The sequence below is a fragment of the Rhinolophus sinicus genome, chromosome 4, assembly GCF_057876585.1.
Source record: "Rhinolophus sinicus isolate RSI-liver-muscle chromosome 4, RSI-T2T, whole genome shotgun sequence".
Taxonomy (NCBI): Eukaryota; Metazoa; Chordata; class Mammalia; order Chiroptera; family Rhinolophidae; genus Rhinolophus; species Rhinolophus sinicus.
In genome coordinates, this window is record NC_142504.1 from 57,444,181 (window position 1) to 57,465,161 (window position 20,981).

Genomic DNA, 20,981 nt, shown 5'->3' on the forward strand with positions numbered 1-20,981 from the left:
TCGCCTAGGTCATAGGTCGCCGCATCCGTGTGTGGATGCAGAGAGCTTTTGAAGTTCCAAAGCTCTACCTGCCCCACATTCAGAGCCCGTGTGTTTCAGCAGTTCTGTTTGCTTTTGCAGGGATCTGCCCAGATAGGTGGGGCATGGGCGGGGTGGGTTGTGAGAGGTGACCCAGAGCAATGGCAGTGACCAGCACCAGAGCCGGTTCTGCTTCCACAGCAACCTCCCTTTTGCCGGAAGTATTTGGGCTGCGAATCTTTGTCTGTGGACCAGAGTTCTCAGAGCTGCAAATATTCTGTTCTTTTAATCTGACACTGCTACTGTTCCGCTTCTAGCACTGGGCAGGTGGGGGTGGGGCGAGCTCTGGGAGGGTAGGGAGGGGGCGGCTAGTCTCAGTGCCTAAGGCTTCCGTTCTCTGTGCAGTGAGGGCTTAAACCACCATTTTCAGCCTTCTTCCCTCAGTCTTTGCTCCAAGGTCTCTGGCGTGAGCGTTGGGTTCAGCTGTGTTATATGCTGCCCCCTCAGCCCTTGGGCCATAAGCGGAGCCCTAGCAGTCCGAGTTCTTCCCTCTCCCGCAGCCGCAGTAGTTCCGGGCTTCAGCAATCTCAGAGCACTGAGCTAGGTCTGCCTCCTGCGTCTGTGCAGCCCTGTCTCCGTACTTCTCCCTTCTCTCCTCCCCTGCTGGCACAATTATATATGTTACATAATATATATTATATATGTTACATTTTATACACACACACACACACACACACATATATATATGTATAGTGTTGATTCACTATGTCTATCTAGGAAAACAGAATAAATACTGCTTAAAGTATCCTAATAAATTTAATTCCTCAAAGAAAGACAAGATAAAAATATCAGCAAATCTATAACTAAGCAAACCTACAAAGTATCAAAAACTTGACTAGAAGTGCCAATTATCTCTAAGTGTAAAAACAAAGATAAGAATTGCAACAGTAAATTTAAAAAAAGAAAAAAAAAACTGTTGCAACAGTAGCTAGTTAGATGACCCAGCTAACTAAAGAGGACAAATACTAGGACTCCACAATCTATTCATGGATAAATAGCAACCATTTTGACTTGAAGAATGTGTAGAGAAAATATTCTACCTCTTAAAAAAGTTGAAGGACATAACACTCAAGAGAAGACGAAATAGTTTATTGACAGATATCTATTGAAGAGAAGTAAAGCATTTACTCCTCTGTTTGTACTCTCAGTAAAATATAGGAAAGTGTAGGACCTATTAAGTAAATCTAAGATGAGGAAAATAAGGGAGTTCTTTATAGCTGGCAAAAATAAAAACTTAGAAAGCCAAGTGTATTTGTTTCCAATTGCTGCTGTAACAAATTACTACAAAGTTAATGACTTAACACAAATGTATTTGTGCAGTTCTGGAAGTCAGAAGTCCAAAATGAATCTTACGGGACTAAAATCAAGGTGTCAGCAGGAATGGTTCCTTCCTGGGGTCTCCAGAGATGAATTCATTCCTTTTCTCTTTCAGGTTCTAGAGTTTGCATACATTTTGTAACTCATGGCTGCATCACTCCGATCTCTGCTTCATTGTCACATCAATTTTTCCTCTCTTTGCGCTTTCTACCTCCACTTTAGGACTCTTACATTTTCACTGGGTCCACCTGGATAATCCAGAATATCTCAGTCAAGATCCTTACACTTACCACATCTGCAAAGTCCCTTTTAATGTACGATGTAATGTGACATATACACAGGTTCCAGCGACTAGGTTGTGGTCATCTTTGGGGGTGGGGGGTGCGTTTTACTGCTTATCATAATCAAGGAGAAATTTATAGTAATTCTAAAAAGTACAATCATAGAATTAAAAGTGAGTTTTAGAAAGCAGTGAAAAACACAATCACCACTATAGAATTACAATCAGTGATCTAGTAGACTGACTTAAGAGTCTCTCCCAGAATGCATAGATGAAGGGCAAAATACAAAGGATGAGGGAAAAAAGATGTATGACGCATACAGCACCAACACATACATAATTGGTATTTTTGATGAAGCAATCAGAACAGACTGAATAGAAACAATTGTAGGAGAAACTTTCTTGAGCTGAAGATAATTTTGAATATTCAAATTAGACAATCAGGTACTAAGGAAAAAATCTATATGGAGATTATATATACAGTAAAGTCTCAACTATGCAAAGAAAAATACTGGAATATAATAAGAAAAAAGTCTGGTAATGGTTGTCACTCTATGGTTCAATTTGAAATAATCTTAAATTTCTGTCTGTTTCTTTTCCTTCTGTACTTAAAAATTGTACAATAATGTGCATTATGTTCAATGGTATAAAAATGTGTATTATGCTTATCATTAGAACAGAAAACTAATACAGGCAAAAATAGGAGAAAATTATTCTCTCATTAATGTTCTTATTTCTATAAGAACACATAAAACTCTGTGTGTTCTTATAGAAATCCATTCCAACAATTTTATAGTTAAAGAAATTGGGACCTGAAAGAGTTAAATCAATTTCATCAAGTTACAAAGTTCAATAGTGAGTGTTCTAGAATTAAATCAGTGAATACTGACTCCCTGTCCAGTGCACTTTTAAGTATACTACTTGTTGCAGCAGTTTTCAAACACTTTTACTCCATGAAACAGATATTTTAATAAGATCCAAATTGAACTTAACTGTGTAAGCCTTTATAAAGAAAAGTATAAAAGTTTACTGAAGGACATGAAAGAAGACCTGAAAAAAATGAAGAAACATATGTTCTTGAATGAGAAGTATTATAAAGTTACCAATTCTTCTGAAATTAATCTATAAATGCACTGGAATTCCAATTAAAATCCCAATCATTTGGAGGAGGATTTGTTTTAGTAAGATTAAACTGGGAAAATAACTGTGTGGGTGATAAATTGAAATATTTTCTATTAAAAAAAGAGGACATTGAAGACTGACTAAATTTATCAGATATCAAACATAGGATACAGACATGTTGATGGGGATATAGACAAGTTGTTTGATAGAACAGAATACAGTATTAAAAAAAGGACTCATTTATACTTGAGAGTTCAACCTATGCCAGCATTGACATTTTTATTAAAAGGTAATATAACATATTGGTTAAAAGCACAGATTGAGAATCAAAGAGACAGGTTGAAATTTCGTTTCTGATATTTACCAGTTCTGACAACCTCATCAAGTTACTTAACTCATATGCTTCCACTTTCTTTTCCTCAAATTAGGAATGTAATATCTAACTTATAGAGTTTATGGTTAGAATTAAATCAGATAATGTATTTTAAGGTCATTGAATGATTCCAAGAATTTAGTAACTAGCCAAGAAATAGTCAGTGGCAGTGGTAGACCTGATGCAGGTGATGGCAGTCATATTATTAATATTTTTATGATGAATAAATCCATATGCCTGTCACACTCTGGGTAGGGTCCCTAACACCACAGGAGATTTAATAATTCACTGGAACTCAGCATATAATCGTACTCATGGCTATGCTTTATTACATTGAAAGGCTACAAAGCAAAATAAACAAAGGGAAACAGTGCATGGGGTGAAGTCTGAAGGAAATCAGGGCTAGCTTCCATGGATCATCTCCTAGTGGTCACACAGCATGTGCTTGTTTACCCCAGTAACAAGTTGTGACAAGACATATGAGATGTTACATACCAGGGAAGCTCATTACACACTCAGTGCCAACGTTTTCAGTGGGGGTGGTCACATAGGCACCTCTGCCTAGCAAGTATTGAAAAATTCCAGAGAAAACAGGAGGAAAAATGGTGGCGTGAGGTGAGCCTCTGTAAAGCTCCCTTAAAATTTACAACGAATCGAACAACAAAAACTCCACAAAGGACTCCCTGCAGAGCAGACAGGCAAGACGAAGAGGCCCACTACTGAAATCACCTACAGGTGGGAGATTCGCATGAGTGGGGGGAGGAGAAAACGGAGAAGTGCGGGGAGACACAGCCGCGCGGGCGCAGGACGCAGACAGCTCAGTGCACCGAGCTCGCTGCTTCCTGGAACTACCACAGCTGCGGGAGAGGGAAGAACTCGGACTGCTAGGGCTCCGCTTATGGCCCACAGGGCTGAGGGGACACCATATAACATGGCTGAACCCAACGCTCACGGCAGAGACCTCGGAGAAAAGACTGAGGGAAGAAGGCTGAAAACGGTGGTTTAAACCCTCACTGCCGAGCAGAGAACAGAAGCCTTAGGAACTGAGACTAGCCGCCCCCTCCTTACCCTCCCAGAGCTCGCCCCGCCCCCACCAGCCCGGTGCTAGAAACAGAACAGTAGCAGTGTCAGATCAAAAGAACAGAATATTTGCTACTCTGAGAACTGTGGACCAGAGACACAAATTCGCAGCCCAGCGTGTTCCGGCAAAGGGGAGGGAGCTGTGGAAGCAGGACCAGCTGTGGTGGCGGTCGCCGCCATTGCTCTGGGTCACCTCTCACAACTCACCCCGCCCCTGGCCCCACCTTCTGGGCGGATCCCTGCAGGAGTAAACAGAACTGCTGAAACATATGGGCTCTGAATCTGGAGCTGGAAGAGCTTTGGAACATCAAAAGCTGTCCGCATACCCACCGGGACATTGCGCCCTGTGACCTAGATGAACTATTAACAGAGGAGAAGCCCGTCTCCCATGGAATCCCCCCATTGTGTGAGAAGCTGGAATAGTGCAGAGAAAACATAGCACTACTGTGTGGGAGAAGAAAAATAAGCTGGAGTCGGAGAAATAATAAAACATTCTACCAACAAGTACTGGAAAACAAAAGAAAGACCGCTTCCAGAAGCCACTCCTGTAGATGTCTAGGAAGAGAAATAGTAAACCAGTAATTGCCATGAATAACCAAGGCAACAAGATAGCTCAGAAAAAAAGTGAAAAATCTCCAGAAAAGGCACATAAGATACAGAAATATGTGACTTAAATGACAGAGAATTCAAGATTGCAGTTCTGAAAAAACTCAACGAGATGCAAGAAAACACAGATAGGCAGTTAAAGGAACTCAGAAACACAATCAAAGAACAGCATGAACATTTGACAAAAGAGATTGAAATTTTAAAAAAGAACCAAATAGGATTTATGGAGATTAAGAACTCAATAGAAGAAATTAAGAATGAAATAACCAGCTTAGGTAGTAGAGTTGACAAGATGGAGGAAAGAATCAGTGACATCGAAGATAGAAACCTGGAAATTACACAGATGGAAGAAGAAAGAGACTTGAGACTTAAAAGAAATGAAAGAACTCTACAAGAACTTTCTGACTCCATCAGAAAGAGCAATACAAGAATAATGGGCATACCAGAAGGAGAAAAGAGAGAAGGGAACAGAGAATATATTCAAACAAATTGTCGATGAGAACTCTCCAAACTTGTGGACAGAACTGGACCCTCGAATCCAAGAAGCAAATAGAACACCTAATTACCTCAATCCCAGCAGGCCTTCTCCAAGGCACATTGTATTGAAGCTGTGTAAAATCAATGACAAAGAAAGAATACTCAAGGCAGCCAGGGAAAAGAAGACGGTAACTTACAAAGGAAAGCCCATTAGATTATCATCAGATTTTTCAGCACAAACTCTACAAGCCAGGAGGGAGTGAAACCAAATATTCAAACTATTGCAAGAGAGAACTCATGAGCCAAGAATAATATATCCAGCAAAGATATCCTTTAGATATGAAGGAGGAATAAAGACCTTTCCAGACATACAGAAGCTGAGGGAATTTTCTAATACATGACCTGCACTACAAGAAACACTAAAGGAGGCTATTCAACCACCATCAACAGGGACAATTTGTGGCAACCAAAACTCAAAAAGGGGGACAGTAAAGGTCTCAACCGGAATATGGGAATGGAGAAAGTAAGTGTGCTGAAGAAAATGGAATACTCTAAATATCAAACTTTCTTTTACATAAACTTAAGGGTAACCACTCAAAATAAATCCAGAACTGAAATATATACTGTAATAAAAGAAGAAACAGAGGGAAACATCATAGAATACCGCCACACAGAAGTAATAGACAACAACTAAAAGACAAAGAAACAATGGAGACACAGCCTTACCAGAAAACTAAAGATAGAATGACAGGAAATCCTCACATATCAATAATCACCGTAAATGTAAATGGACTGAACTCACCAATAAAAAGGCACAGAGTAGCAGATTGGATCAAAAAACTAAACCCAACCATATGCTGTCTCCAAGAGACACATCTCAGCTACAAGAACAAGCATAGACTCAAAGTGAAAGGGTGGAAATTGACACGCAAAGCAAATGGTACCCAGAGAAAATCAGGTGTAGCCATAATGATATCAGATGAAACAGACATCACAGGGGAAAAGCTAACAAGAGACAAAGATGGACATTTCATAATGGTGAAAGGGACTGTACAACAAGAAGACATAACAGTCATCAATATTTATGCCCCCTATCAGGGAGCACTGAAATATACCAAGCAACTACTAACAGAATTAAAGGGAGAAATTGACCAAAACACAATTATACTAGGGGACTTAAATACATCGTTGACAGCTATGGATAGATCATCCAAACAGAAAATAAATAACGAAATAGCAGCCCTAAATGACACATTAGATAAAATGGACATAATTGACATTTATAGAGTACTTCATCCTAAAACATCAGACTATACATTCTTTTCTAGTGTACACAGAACATTCTCAAGGATAGACTGTATATTGGGATATAAAATCAGTCTCAGCAAATTTAAGAAGATTGAAATCATACCAAGCATATTCTCTGATCACAAGGCTTTGAAATTGGATATCAACTGCAAAAAGAAACCGGGAAAAAACACAAATACATGGAGATTAAACAACATACTTTTAAAAAACGACTGGGTCAAAGAAGAAGTTAGAGGAGAGATCAAAAGGTACATAGAAACTAATGACAATGAAAATACATCCTACCAAAATTTTTGGAATGCAGCGAAAGCAGTTTTAAGAGGGAAATTTATCTCATTACAGGCCTATCTCAAGAAACAAGAAAACTCCCAAATAAATAACCTCATGTTACACCTTAAAGAACTAGAAAAAGAAGAACAAGTAAAACTTAAGGTCAGCAGAAGAAAGGAAATAACAAATATTAGAGCAGAACTAAATGAAATAGAGAACAAAAAGACAATAGAAAAAATAATGTGAGAAAGAGCTGGTTCTTTGAAAAGATTAACAAAATAGACAAACCCTTGGCTAGACTCACTAAGATAAAAAGAGAGAAGACAGTATTAAACAAAATCAGAAACTAAAACGGGGACATTATCACGGACACCACAGAAATACAAAGGATTATCCAAGAATACTATGAAGGACTATATGCCACCAAATTCAATAACCTAGAAGAAATGGACAAGTTCTTAGAAACATATAGCCTTGCAAGGCTGAACCGTGAATAACTGGAAAATCTAAACAGACCAATCACCAGTAACGAAATTGAATCAGTCATCCAAAACCTTCCCAAAAGCAAAAGTCCGGGACTCGATGGCTTCACTAGTGAATTCTACCAAATCTTCAAAGAGGATCTAATACCAATCCTGCTCAAACTCTCCAAAAAATTTAAGAAGAGACAGTACTCCCTAACTCATTTTATGAGGCCAACATTAGCCTGATACCAAAACCTGGTAAGGTCAGCACAAAAAAAGAAAACTGCAGACCAATATCTCTGATGAATACCGATGCAAAATTCCTAAATAAAATTCTATTGTTGTTTTTGGTTTATATATGACAAATCAGTGAAATCACATGGTTCTCTGCTTTTTCTGTCTGACTTATTTCGCTCAGTATATAAACAAAAAACAACAAAAGAACAAGGCAAACAAATGAGAAACAGAAACTCATAGACACAGACTATAGTTTAGTGGTTACCAGAGATTAAGGGGGTGGGGGAGTGGGAGATGAGGGTAAGGGGGTTGAAATATATGGTGATGGAAGGAGAATTGACTCTGGGTGGTGAACACACAATGGGATTTGTAGATGATGTAATACAGAATTGTACACCTGAACTCTATGTAATTTTACTAACAATTGTCACCCCAGTAAATTAAAAAACAATTCTAGCAAATCGAATACAACAATGTATTAAAAAGATTATTCATCACGACCAAGTGGGGTTCATCCCCGGGGCACAAGGATGGTTCAACATACGCAAATCCATCAATGTGATACATCACATAAACAAAATAGAGGACAAAAATCATATGATTATATCAATTGATGCAGAAAAAGCATTTGACAAGATACAACATCCATTTATGATTAAAACACTTAATAAAATAGGTGTAGAAGGAAAATACCTTAACATAATAAAGGCCATATTTGACAAGCCCTCTGCTAATCTCATAATTAATGGTGAAAAACTGAAGCCCTTTGCTCTACGTTCAGGAACACGACAGGGCTGTCCCCTATCACCTCTGCTTTTCAAGATAGTGTTGCAAGTCCTTGCCAGAGCAATCAGGCAAGAAAAGAAATAAAAGGCATCCAAATTGGGAATGAAGAAGTTAAATTATCACTCTTTGCAGATGTCATGATGCTATATATAGAAAACCCTAAAGACTCCACCAAAAAGCTATTAGAAACAATCAACGAATACAGTAAAGTTGCTGGCTACAAAATCAACGTATAAAAGTCCATTGCCTTCTTATATACTAACAATGAAATCTCAAAAAAAGAAATACAAAAAACAATTCCTTTTGCAATTCCAGCAAAAAGAATAACATACCTAGGAATAAACTTAACCAAGGATGTGAAAGACCTATATGCTGAAAACTGTAAGACATTTTTTAAAGTAATTGAAGAAGACACCAAGAAATGGAAAGACATTCCATGCTCATGGATTGGAAGACTCAACATAGTTAAAATGGCCATATTACCCAAAGCAATATACAGATTCAATGCAATCCCCATCAAAATCCCAATGGCATATTTTAAAGAAATAGAACAAAAAATCATCAGATTTTTTTGGAACCACAAAAGCCCGAATAGCCAAAGCAATCTTAAGAAAAAAGAACAATAATGGAGGTATCACACTTCCTGACTTTGGCTTGTACTACAGGGCTACAATAATCAAAACAGCATGGTATTAGCAGAAAAACAGACACATAGACCAATGGAATAGAATTGAGAACCCAGAAATAAAACCACATAAATATGGACAGATAATTTTTGACAAAGAAGCTAAAAACATACAATGGAGGAAAGACAGCCTCTTCAATAAATGGTGCTGGGAGAATTGGAAAGCCACATGCAAAAGAATGAAACTGGACTGCTATTTGTCACCATGTACCAAAGTTAATTCAAAATGGATCAAAGACTTAAGCATAAGACTTGACACAATAAACTGCATAGAAGAAAACATAGGTACTAAACTTATGGACCTTGGGTTCAAAGAGCATTTCATGAATTTGACTCCAAACGCTAGGGAAGTATACGCTAAAGTAAATGAATGGGACTTTGTCAAACTAAAAAGCTTCTGCACAGCAAAAGAAACCATCGACAAAATAAAGAGGCCACCAACTGAATGGGAGAAGATTTTTGCAAACAGTGCCTCCGATAAGGGGCTAATATCCAGAATATACAAGGAACTCATGCAACTCAACAACAAAAAAAACAAACAACCCAATTGAAAAATGGGCAGAGGACTTGAAGAAACATTTCTCCAAAGAGGACATACAAATGGCAAATATACATGAAAAAAATGCTCAACATCACTAATCATCAGAGAAATGCAAATGAAAACCACAATGAGATATCACCTCACCCCAGTCAGAATGGCTATCATCAACAAGACAAATAGTAACAAGTGTTGGAGAGGCTGTGGAGAAAAAGGAACCCTCATACACTGTTGGTGGGAATGCAGACTGGTGCAGCCGTAATGGAAGGCAGTGTGGAGGTTCCTCAAAAAATTACGAATAGAATTGCCATATGACCCAGCAATCCCTCTCCTGGTATCTACCCAAAAAATCTGAAAACATTTATAGATAAAGACACGTGTGCTCCAATGTTCATTGCAGCTTTGTTTACGGTGGCCAAGACATGGAAACAACCAAAATGTCCTTCGATAGATGAATGGATAAAGAAGTTGTGGTATGTATACACAGTGGAATACTATTCGGCGGTAAGAAAAGATGATATAGGAACATTTGTGACAACATGGATGGATCTTGAGAGTGTAATGCTGAGCGAAATAAGTCAGACAGAAAAAGCAGAGAACTATGTGATTTCACTGATATGTGGTATATAAACGAAAAACAACAAAAGAACAAGACAAACAAATGAGAAACAGAAACTCATAGACACAGACAATAGTTTAGTGGTTACCAGAGGGTAAGGGGGGTGGGGGATAGGAGATTAGGGTAAGGGGGATCAAATGTATGGTGATGGAAAGAGAACTGACTCTGGGTGGTGAACACACAGTGGGATTTATAGATGATGTAATACAGAATTGTACACCTGAAATCTATGTAATTTTACTAATAATTGTCACCCCAATAAATAAAATAAAAGGAAAAAGAAAAGAGAAAAATTCCAGACTGCTAGAAGGAAAGCAAGGATTTAGCATTAATCACATCGTTTACACACATTATTTGAAATGAGGGAACACTCACAGTTTACACACACAATTCTGAAGTGAGGGAACCCTCCAGAAATCCAAGTTCCCAGACACTAGCTAAGAGCCAACCTTATAAATAGGGCTTCTAAGGAGAGAAATCTCAGGCTGCTGTGTTCACTCTTCTGCACATACTCCTGTGAGTTTTGAAAATTTCTGTGGTGCTTGTTGTACTTTCTATCCTTTTTCCCCTCGTGGCAGTTATAATACAAGACAGTAAAAATAATTTCATTATGGAAATAATCTTGAATCAACTCAAAATAACTTTTAAGTACATTTACGTGAAAACTTCTGTACTTTTTCTTTAGGAAAAATTTAATCAAACACCTCACAACTTATACTACGGTTGGGAATCAATTCAATGTATCTTTTCCTAAATTTCTTTCACTTATATATAAATGGGAATAATTTTTTTGGGGGGGATACTTCAATAATAGAAAAACCTTTTTTTATGTCTTTGACATCATAAATATATTTCCAAGAAATATAAAATTATTTTGAATTATTCCAGAATAATTATAAACCATTATCACAAATGATCTTTATTCTCTCTCTGTGTATGTCTCTCTCCAGCATAAAATTGTACAGGATCAGACAATTTCAATGAAATGGAACAGTCCAGTTTTCAAAGTTTTGCCCTCCCTGACAGCATGGTTATTCAAAATTCTCCTCACTGATATGCACTTAACTCCATGGAGGCCACGTCTTCTTTTTTCATTCTTCTACTGTCCATGTTCTTTGCTTTTTTAACCCTCCTCTTTCTCTTTATTTCTTCCAATTCTCTCTTGTTCAGTGAAGACCATATTTACTTTGAGACTACAACCCTTGTTTTTCTTATGTCTCCACTTTACAGAGGAATTTCCGCCTAGATCCATCAGATTTTCAAAGTTGGATTTCCTCCCTCAGTGTCCACCCAAGTTTTCTGAGGTGACTCTCAGACCCTCACTCAAACCCATGATCTTAGCCTGCCTGAAGAATGCTGAAGTCCAGTCCAGTAAGGACCAATGGTCCTCTCTTGAAAAGCATAATGCCAGTTGTACTGATTTATTACAAAGATTTCTCACCAAAATTATTTAATACATGCCAGTGAATGTTCCATATAGTGGGTCCATGTTTAAAATGAGGTGGAAATAGTCCAAAGATTTAACGCTTTTTCCATGTTTTAGATGGACTTTTCTCCTTGTGAAAGGCCTGATAGGATTTTCAACCTCACTAAAACACATTTAAATTAAAATGTCTTTTATTTTATAGATTTCCAGGCCATGGGGTTGAAGAAAGGGATGTTTTTCAACCCAGATCCTTACCTGAAGATTTCCATTCAGCCTGGGAAGCACAGTATCTTCCCTGCCCTCTCACACCACGGACAGGAGAGGAGATCTAAGATCATAGGCAACACGGTAAACCCCATCTGGCAGGCCGAGGTGAGTGCCGTGGGCTCTGAGAGGAAGCCTACGAAACCAAGTGAAATGGCTGAGCGCGAAGCAGCTCGTGTGCTGTCCCTCCTTTCTTGGAGCCCCATACTCTGCTGATAAGTTCATGGCTGTCTTGGTCTTAGAAGGGAGCCATGTTCTCTATGGGTTGCAACTCTCAGGGTTCTTGATAGAGTCACTCAAAGCAGTACCAGGAAACCATTCACTGCAGGGCACTCAGTAGCCATATAGTAGTAGCCTCTTCATTTGTTTCTAAACCTGTGCCTGAAAGTGGGACAGCCTTTTGCTCTGCCTTCGTGTGGGAGAAGGAGGAAATATGTTTTGATCTGAGCATTCTCACTCTTTTCATGTATGTGGTCTTTAAGCAAATGTGCCATGTTTTAAATGTTTTCCTCTGGACTAGTGCCAGAGATTCTAAAACTGTCAGCTTCCTGGGACAGATAAATCAATAACGCTAGAATAACCTGGGGCTTACATATTGCTTGATTTAAACAGACATGAAGCTTAATTGTTCATCCCATTGTCCTGGTTTGCACAGTGCTAGGCAACTTGCTAAAGTATTGAATAGTTTGTTTTGTCAATGAAGGCCCTTCTCCACTCCTAAATGGGTCTTCTCCACCAACTGGAGCTAAAAGTTTTTTCAGCTAAGCCACGTGTCAGTCTCAGCCTCACAGTGGCTAAGTCCTTTTCTAGAGAGCAAGTAAGAAGTTGTCACAACCACTTTGGCTGCCTAATTTGCTCTCTTTAGCTTGAGGGTATCACCTGAAAACTGTATAAGGAGCAGGGAGGCTTGGGGCATGGGCATGGCAACAATCTAACGTGTAAAAGTGCAGCTTTGCAAACACGCAAATCGAGGTTCCAATCCCAGAATGGCCAGTCACTAGTTGTGTAACTTGGAGACGTCAGTTCTCCTCAATCTGAGCCTCATATTACCTTCACCAGGCTGTTAAATGTACCACTGCTATTCAAGACATGTGCTATGGGCAGGATTCCTTCCTTTAGTCTTCAAAGTAGATCATCTCTGATGTAGAACCCTCAAGCATCCTTAACAAGAAAGTGTAATTAGATGATTGGGGGCAAATATTTTTCATTGTCTCTTAAATTATACCACCTATTGCCTAAGCTTAATTAGCCCCGACCCAGAAGAGCAACATGAGGGCTTTTCAGTGTACATAAGGGAAATGGAGTTTACTTAAACTTCCTACTACTTTAGTTATCAACAGATTCTAAAGCACAGATAGTACTACAAGTATGGAATAATGAATCTTACATTATTTGTTCCTTCAGTCCTGGCTGTTCTCACCAGTTATTTATGGACTCCTCAATGCATTCCTGGGGATAAAGATTCCACCAGCATTTATTATACATGAAATAAAAAGGCTTCTCTCCTCTGAAGAACTTTAGAGCAACATGTTCTAAGGTACTTAGTCATACAGGTCTTATATCTCAGAGAACATTTTTAGAATCCAGCACCATTGGGATGTTTTTCGTTCTCTATTCTATCCAGCGTGCTGCAGTTGAAGTTAGTGTTCTAAATAAGTTTCATCTCATGTCTCCCTGATGAGGCTCAGATTTTTCAAGTTAAACAGAGTACAGTGGTACCTCGGTTTTTTAATGTAATCCATTCCGGAAGACCGTTCGAGTTCTGAAAAGTTCGAAAACAGCTGACAGCTAGGCCTCAGGATCTTGCAATCAGCGGAAGCCACGTGACATGTTCGACTTCTGAGCCATGTTAGAAAACCGAAGCATTTACTTTCGGGTTGACAGCATTCGCAAACCAAATTGTTCGTCAATGGAGACATTAAAAAACCGAGGTATTACTGTATAATTAGCCATTATGTCTCACGTTTGTCTACTGGGTCCCTTCAATATCTCCAAGCTACAGTGCACTTAAAATAGGTCCCAGGCATTTGAGAGGAACTTTAAACAGCACAGGTAGCCTCAGGGCAGTTTCTAGTGCTGGGGCTGGTTATAAGTCCATATTAGACATCAATAACCAAAACATTACCTCACAGTTAACCAAACCACAAATCACTGCTCTGACAACTTGACGAGTCAAATATAGGCACAAACTCATAAGGATCAGTCTTGAGCCTGAACATTTAGAGTGTTCTTCTAGATGCCAACTGACAATATATTGTTTACCAGAGTTATCATATTTAATCACTTCAACAACATCATGAGTACATAAGAATGAGACATACTGAGCAGAGAAATTGCCAAAAACTGATTGACAGAGTAGGACAAGCAGAACAGTTTAGGCTAAAAGTCCCATTCTCTAGAGAGAAATAAAAGTGCCTGGTCAAGGACCCTGATCTCTGCAAGGTAAGCCCGTTGCTAAACGATCGCTGTAATCAGCCAACTCTAAAGAGTTTAAACCAAACTCTGGTTTAAAATAGATTGTTAACCTCAGGCCTGATTGATTAGAAATTGAGACGTACTTTAATCAGAAGTTAAGTTGCACTTTGACCTGGACAAAGTAAACAGTATCGTGAATACAAAAATTACATTTATGGAAGAAAAGTTCTCCAAAATGCAAAGCTGACACTAGCAGTGAGTGTGTGAGAATCCCTAACCAACAGCCTTGAGCCAGGACAATAATTAAAAAAAAAAAAAAGATTTTTGAAGTTCCCTGATATAGACAACCATTACATATGCACCAAATCAGCTCTTTAATTGGTTAAACCAGTTGCTGAATCCTTTTATGAAAGAAACTCATGAATGAACAGCAACTTAAAAACACAGGGGGGATTTCTCCAGAGATATGCCTCTGGTTCCCGGGTGATGCCTGAGGCCCATCCACTGAACCTAGGACTGAGAAGCACACAGTTTGATGTCCACTAGCTAAAGTATTCCTTGTACTTATCTGTTAGCATCATTTTGTACCTCTGAGGAAATAAGATAGAAGTGGAGGTTTGAGAGCAGCAGTAAAACCCAATGCCTCCTAATTTCTCATGGAGAAATAGAGAGAGCTGGGGGAGGGGTTGGCTTAGCACATCCATCTATGGAGTCAGGGTGTGCTGGAGTATTCATGTGAGCTCATGGGAGCCATGGTGGGAGTATTTACACCAAGAAAGCTGGCAAACACTACAAATCAGAGCTGGAACTAGGGAGTGCCTCTTTCATTGATTGAAATTGGTTAAGCTTATGACAGCCTATAGGGCTGATGCTAAAAATCACAGATGGGCCTACTGTTGGGGAGAACAAGTCTAAGTGGATTTTAAGCATGAAGGTTTTAGAAGAACAGAAACCAAGTATAGATGGAGCCAAAGAGGAAGATCTAGGAACCAGGAAAGACAAGGATTAAGAATGGTGGAGCAGGCAAGTGGGAGATGACCCAAGGAATTTCAGAGGTGGTATGCAATTGTCCTAGGCCTATCTACACAAACTGGCCATATTGATTTTAAAGAATGAAAAGGAAATAGTCAATTAGGTCCAAATAATAAAAATAGCCAAATTCTGTGGACTCAGTCAGCAGAAATTCCACTTCAGTGACGCCCATCTCTAACTGTGATCCCATCCTTTTGGGGGCCTTACTAACAGGTTCCCGTCTTTGCCTACATTTGTCTTGTCTTGCAAAAAGTAATGTCTATGCCCCAGTGACAGATCTCAGGTCATGTTGGGCTATAATCTAGTTAGTTTCCCAACTTTTTTTCGTGCTTTGGGCAATTAACCTGGAAAAAACCACACAAATAAATATAAACAATAGCAAATATAAACACAGCATTTTTATTAAATTTATTGGGGTAACATTGATTAATAACATTACATAAATTTCACCTGAATTTCAACTTTATAATATGACATCTGTACATTACATTGTGTGCCCACCACCCCAAATCTAGTCTTCTTCCATCACCTTGTATTTGACCCCCCCTTTACCTTCTTCATCCTTTCCCTATCCCATTCCCCCTGGTAACCACCATACCGTCGTCTGTATTTATGAGTCTGCTTTTTTACTTGTTAAACAACAGTGTTTTAAAAGTTAAAAAAATATCAGGGAAAAATCGATAGAGTTCTTGTCATATTATCAATGACTTTAATTTGCAATTTTGTAACAACTGAATTACTGTGCTTAGGCTATTGATTTCATGTACTACAAAATTATTATTATAGTGATACCATGAATAATTAGATAATCTCACATTTTCTGAGATTTTTTTTTAAAGGAGATATGTATCTTGAAAAATCTTATGGTAAACAGGCCATTAACTGTATACATCTTTGACTAAGAGATTACATTTAGGGAAGGCATTGATGGACATTAATGGATATTAGCGTATTTGTGAAAGAGACATACAGACAGAAGTAATACAGCACAAGTCCAATAATTTTCAGGCAATTGAAAAGGGATATGCAGCCCACAGATAATGTGGAAGAGTAAATGGCAACTCCATGATGGAGTTAGTAATAAGTTTTCAAACCCAGCTAATAAAACTGAAAGAATATTTGAGAAGTGGATATTTTATGTACCTGCCAACACACAAACACACACGTTCATGCATGTGCACACACACATGCATGATATCTATATATCTATATATCTATATATCATGATATATATATATATATATATAGATGATATATAGAGAGGATATATATATAGATAGACAGATGATAGATAGATAGATAGATAATGATAGATAGATAGATTATATATAAATAGATAGATGACAGATAGATACAGAGATAGATAATCTGCTTAATTGAGCTGCCTCAATTCAATGGAGTGATATCATAATCAGTTTTAATTTATTCCAGTCACTTCATTAACTATCTCTTAATGATGTTTTGGGCTCATTCTATAGATTTATAGTCACTTTTTATTGTAAATAACCTAATCAAATATAATTTCACATTCACTTTAAATCTCTTTTCCTCCCATTCACCACAGACCAGGATTATGCTTTGAGGGTCTTGGGGTGGAAAGAAGACATACTCTGTTCTTTTTGTACCTTCCCCCCACTCCAGTACCTTTGAGAGAAATACAGTCATGGTAAGGTCATGAGCATACCCTCACCTTTTTCTCTGTAGGGATAGTGGTCCCACTATTGGGGGGGGGGGGCTAGTATGATAAAGGAAAGCGGAGAGGACCTGGCCCCAATTGTTGGCCCATCTCTTTAGACATGAGGCACTTAGTGACTTGAATTTTCCTGTGAACACACAAGTGTCAAATGTGAGGCCACACAGCATCCCATATACCCTTTAAATATTCATGTCCTTTCTTGTTTGTGAAAACACACAGAAAGCATATAACATAGCAAGATAAAATGTATTTAAATATAAGTGAGCAAAATGAAACCAGAGAAATTTTTGAGTAAAAACTAAGATGAAGTAAAGTTAGTATATAAAATGAATGTCTGAAGTCTTGCACACACTCTAGAAGAAAACTAGGAATGACTAAAGAAAAAAGGGTTACTGATCTCGGAGGAGGGAACACACAAATGCTGTTCAGCCTGGAAGACATACTTTAGTATTTTTTCATGTAAATGCTGTTTTAATTGGCAGCTAATTTTACTTAGGACTTTTGCAACTATCTATGATAATGAATGTCTTTTATTTTCATATCTTGTAGTATCCTTGTACAGTTTATATCAAAGATGTCTTATCCTCAAAAAATGATTTGGGTAACTATCTCTTTTTTTATTTTTTTATTTTCTTGAACAGTATATATAAGACAGAGATCCCAAGGAGTTCCAAGAAGTTTTGGTAAAATTTACTTATAAAGTTATTTGGTGACCTATGAAGATATTTACTTATAAATTATTTAATGGTTATTGATTTATTCAGGGTTTCTTAATAGATTTTAAAACTTATTTCTACAAAGTATCAATTATATATTTTTCTATTTATTTTCATAAAGTTTTTATTCACAAATATATACACAAAATCTACATAGATGGACCATAGATAGATAGATACATACATATATACAGGTACATACATACATATATGTATATATATATATATATGAGTACATACATACGAGGTCTGACAATTAAGTTCGCGAACTTGTTGCAATGATTTGCTAACCTTTTTTTATACCAGAGGGATTATTCGTTATGAGTTTGTACCAACTGGACAAACAGTTAACCAAGTTTACTATTTGGAAGTGCTGAAAAGGCTGTGGGAAAAAGTTAGAAGACCTGAACTTTTCGCCAACAATTCATGGCTCTTGCATCACGACAATGCACCAGCTCACATGGCACTGTCTGTGAGGGAGTTTTTAGCCAGTAAACAAATACAGTAGTACCTCGGTTTACGAACGTCTCTGTTGATGAACATTTCGGTTTATGAGCACCATAAACCTAGAAGTAAATGCTTTGGTTTTCAAACACGCCTCGGAAGTCAAACATGGTACATGGCTTCTGCTGAGTGTAAGATCCTGAGGCCTTGCTGTTGGCTGTTTTCCAACGTTTCAGAACTCAAATGGTCTTCTGGAACAGATTACATTCGAAAACTGAGGTACCACTGTAACTGTGTTGGAACACTCACCTGATGTGGCCCTCAATCACTTTTTTCTTTACCAAAAGATAAAGGAAATATTGAAAGGAAGACATTGTGATGACATTCAGGACATCAAGGGTAATACAATGACAGCTCTGATGGCCATTCCAGAAAGAGTTTCAAAATTGCTTTGAAGGGTGTACTAGGCGCTGGTGTCGGTACATAGCTTCCCAAGGAGAGTACTTTGAAGGTGACCATAGTGATATTCAGCAATGAGATATGTAGCACTTTTTCTAGGATGAGTTCGTGAACTTAATTGTCAGACCCCATACGTACATACATAGAAATAGACCATGATTTTTTTTTCTTCACATCGCTACTATAACTATTTTCATTAACCTGATGCTTTGGCTTATCATTATAATTTATAAATTATGTCTGAAAAAAGACCCTGAAAGTTTGTGGACGGTAAACTCTCCAAGTCTTAATATATTTAAAACGTCTTTATTTTTACGTCACTCCTGAATGAAAGTTTAGTGTGTATAAACTCTAGGTTAACTGTTATTTTCTCCTCATCACTTTGAAATATAACTGGACACAAAATACCAATTTTCCAAACTGTGATCTACCTAACAGGAGTCTACCACATGATACCCCTCTCCGCACACACATGTCCACACATGCCAGAGGAGGTGACATAGTCAGATATGGAGACACTGCATTCTATCTTGCAAATTCATGATTCACATTTCTATCACCTGATGATAAAAACAAACAAAACAAAACAAACAAAAAATTTCCGCTGTTTAACTCAAAGCTCTTTTTTCTCTGAGAACTCTCAACATCATGTAGAAATCAGTTTGGAAGATGCTACAGTACACTAGCTTTCAACAAATAACTTGTATGCTTATTCAGAAAGTACCTTCATGCTGCTGTTACTTACCCTAATTTAGATTGTGTTATGTTTCTATTGTTATGTAACAATTACCACAAATTTAGCAACTTAAAATAGCAGTCATTCATTATCTCTCAGTCATATAGGTCAGGAGTCTGGGAACAGCCTAACTGAGTAAGCTCAAGGTCTCTGAGGCTGAAACCAAGGTGTTGGCTAAGCTTTGCTCTCATCTAGGTCATTGACAAAATCACTCAGGTTGTTGGCAGAATTCAGATCCTTGCTTGTTGTCTGGAGGTCATTTTCAGCTCCTAGATGCTACTCCCTGGTACTTGCCACATGGCCCTTTCCATCATCAAAGCCAGTGGTGGAGAATCTCCCTTGTATCAAACCTGTCTCCCACTTTCCATCTCTCTGACTTCACAAATGCCCCAGCCTTTATAAAAAGCTCACCTAATTAAGTCAGGCCCACCTCCTTTTTGGTTACTTGATTAGTAACCTTTTTGTCCATTGATTTTAGTAACCTAATCCTGGAAGGGACATCCATTATATGAGGAGATTACATGGGATTGGCCACAAGGAAGTAGGGTCTCAAGGAGGCATCTCAGACTTCTCCCTGCCACAATTAATTATTCTTCAGCGGCAGCTTGTGTGAGTGAACATATCCCACTCACAAATGAAGAATTTCACTTTTCTTTCATATCAGAAAAATCCATCACTATAATATAACGCTCAGATTTTCTGACAGAACAATAACTCGTGTGGCTGAGGCACTGAAGGTTCAGTCTAGTGTTCACAGAAGATTATGTTATAGTTCACCCACTACCTTGGATTGTAATCTACTTTTGTAGCATCAATATCTGATATGGAGTTGGATTATCTCAGGAAGTAGCCATTCACTCCCTCATTTATCACTGTGCTCAATACATGTCATGTGTGGTTTCAGTGTGCACAGAGCTTTATTAAAGCAGATATTACACGTTAACCACAAAAAATAAATATGATAAGAACTATAGAGGAGATATTGAAGTCGAACTAAGAAAAGCTGTCTCTGTTGGTGGTTTCCAAAGTCAGAAAAGTCTTTACAGAAGAAATTTCATTTAGATGGGTTTTTTAAAGGTGAGTGGGAGTTTGGCATGGTAAGGAAGTTGGGAAAGAACAACTTCTAGGAAAATAGTAAGTCCATGAAAATATGAGAAAGAAAATGAGGCCTTCAGGGAGCAATTGTGACAAGTGAAAGTAGAAAGGTTGGCAGCACCCAGACATGTTACTAGGAACTTTAAGTTTAATCCTGTAAGTGAGAAGAAGTCAGGGGGAGTTATGGAAGATAATGAAATGATTATATCTGTGTTTCTGAGACATAACTTTACAGCCAACTGTAACGGAAAAGCTGAAGACAGGGAGACCAGTTAGGAGGTTATTACATGGGCAAGTGATGACAAGGGCCATACCTAGACTAATGGCAACAGAATAGACAAGGAGAGAATGATTGTAGAGTGAGTAAGAGAGTTTAGACTCACTGACTGATTAGCTATGGGTTTCTGGAGGTAAGAAAGACAATTAGGATTGAGCAAGGTGTACAGATGAGGAACTAC

The 20,981-nt window shown here is 38.1% G+C and overlaps 1 protein-coding gene across 8 annotated transcripts in view; it reads left to right on the forward strand.

Annotated features, from left to right (window-relative positions):
- HECW1 (HECT, C2 and WW domain containing E3 ubiquitin protein ligase 1) overlaps positions 1-20,981 on the forward strand; it is a 527,464-nt gene that overhangs the window by 351,848 nt on the left and 154,635 nt on the right. For all 8 annotated transcript variants that reach the window (XM_088797859.1, XM_088797857.1, XM_088797858.1 and 5 more), the window contains one exon: positions 11,869-12,038. In XM_088797859.1, coding sequence (XP_088653985.1) covers positions 11,869-12,038 — 170 coding nt within the window. The remainder of the gene's footprint in view (positions 1-11,868; positions 12,039-20,981) is intronic.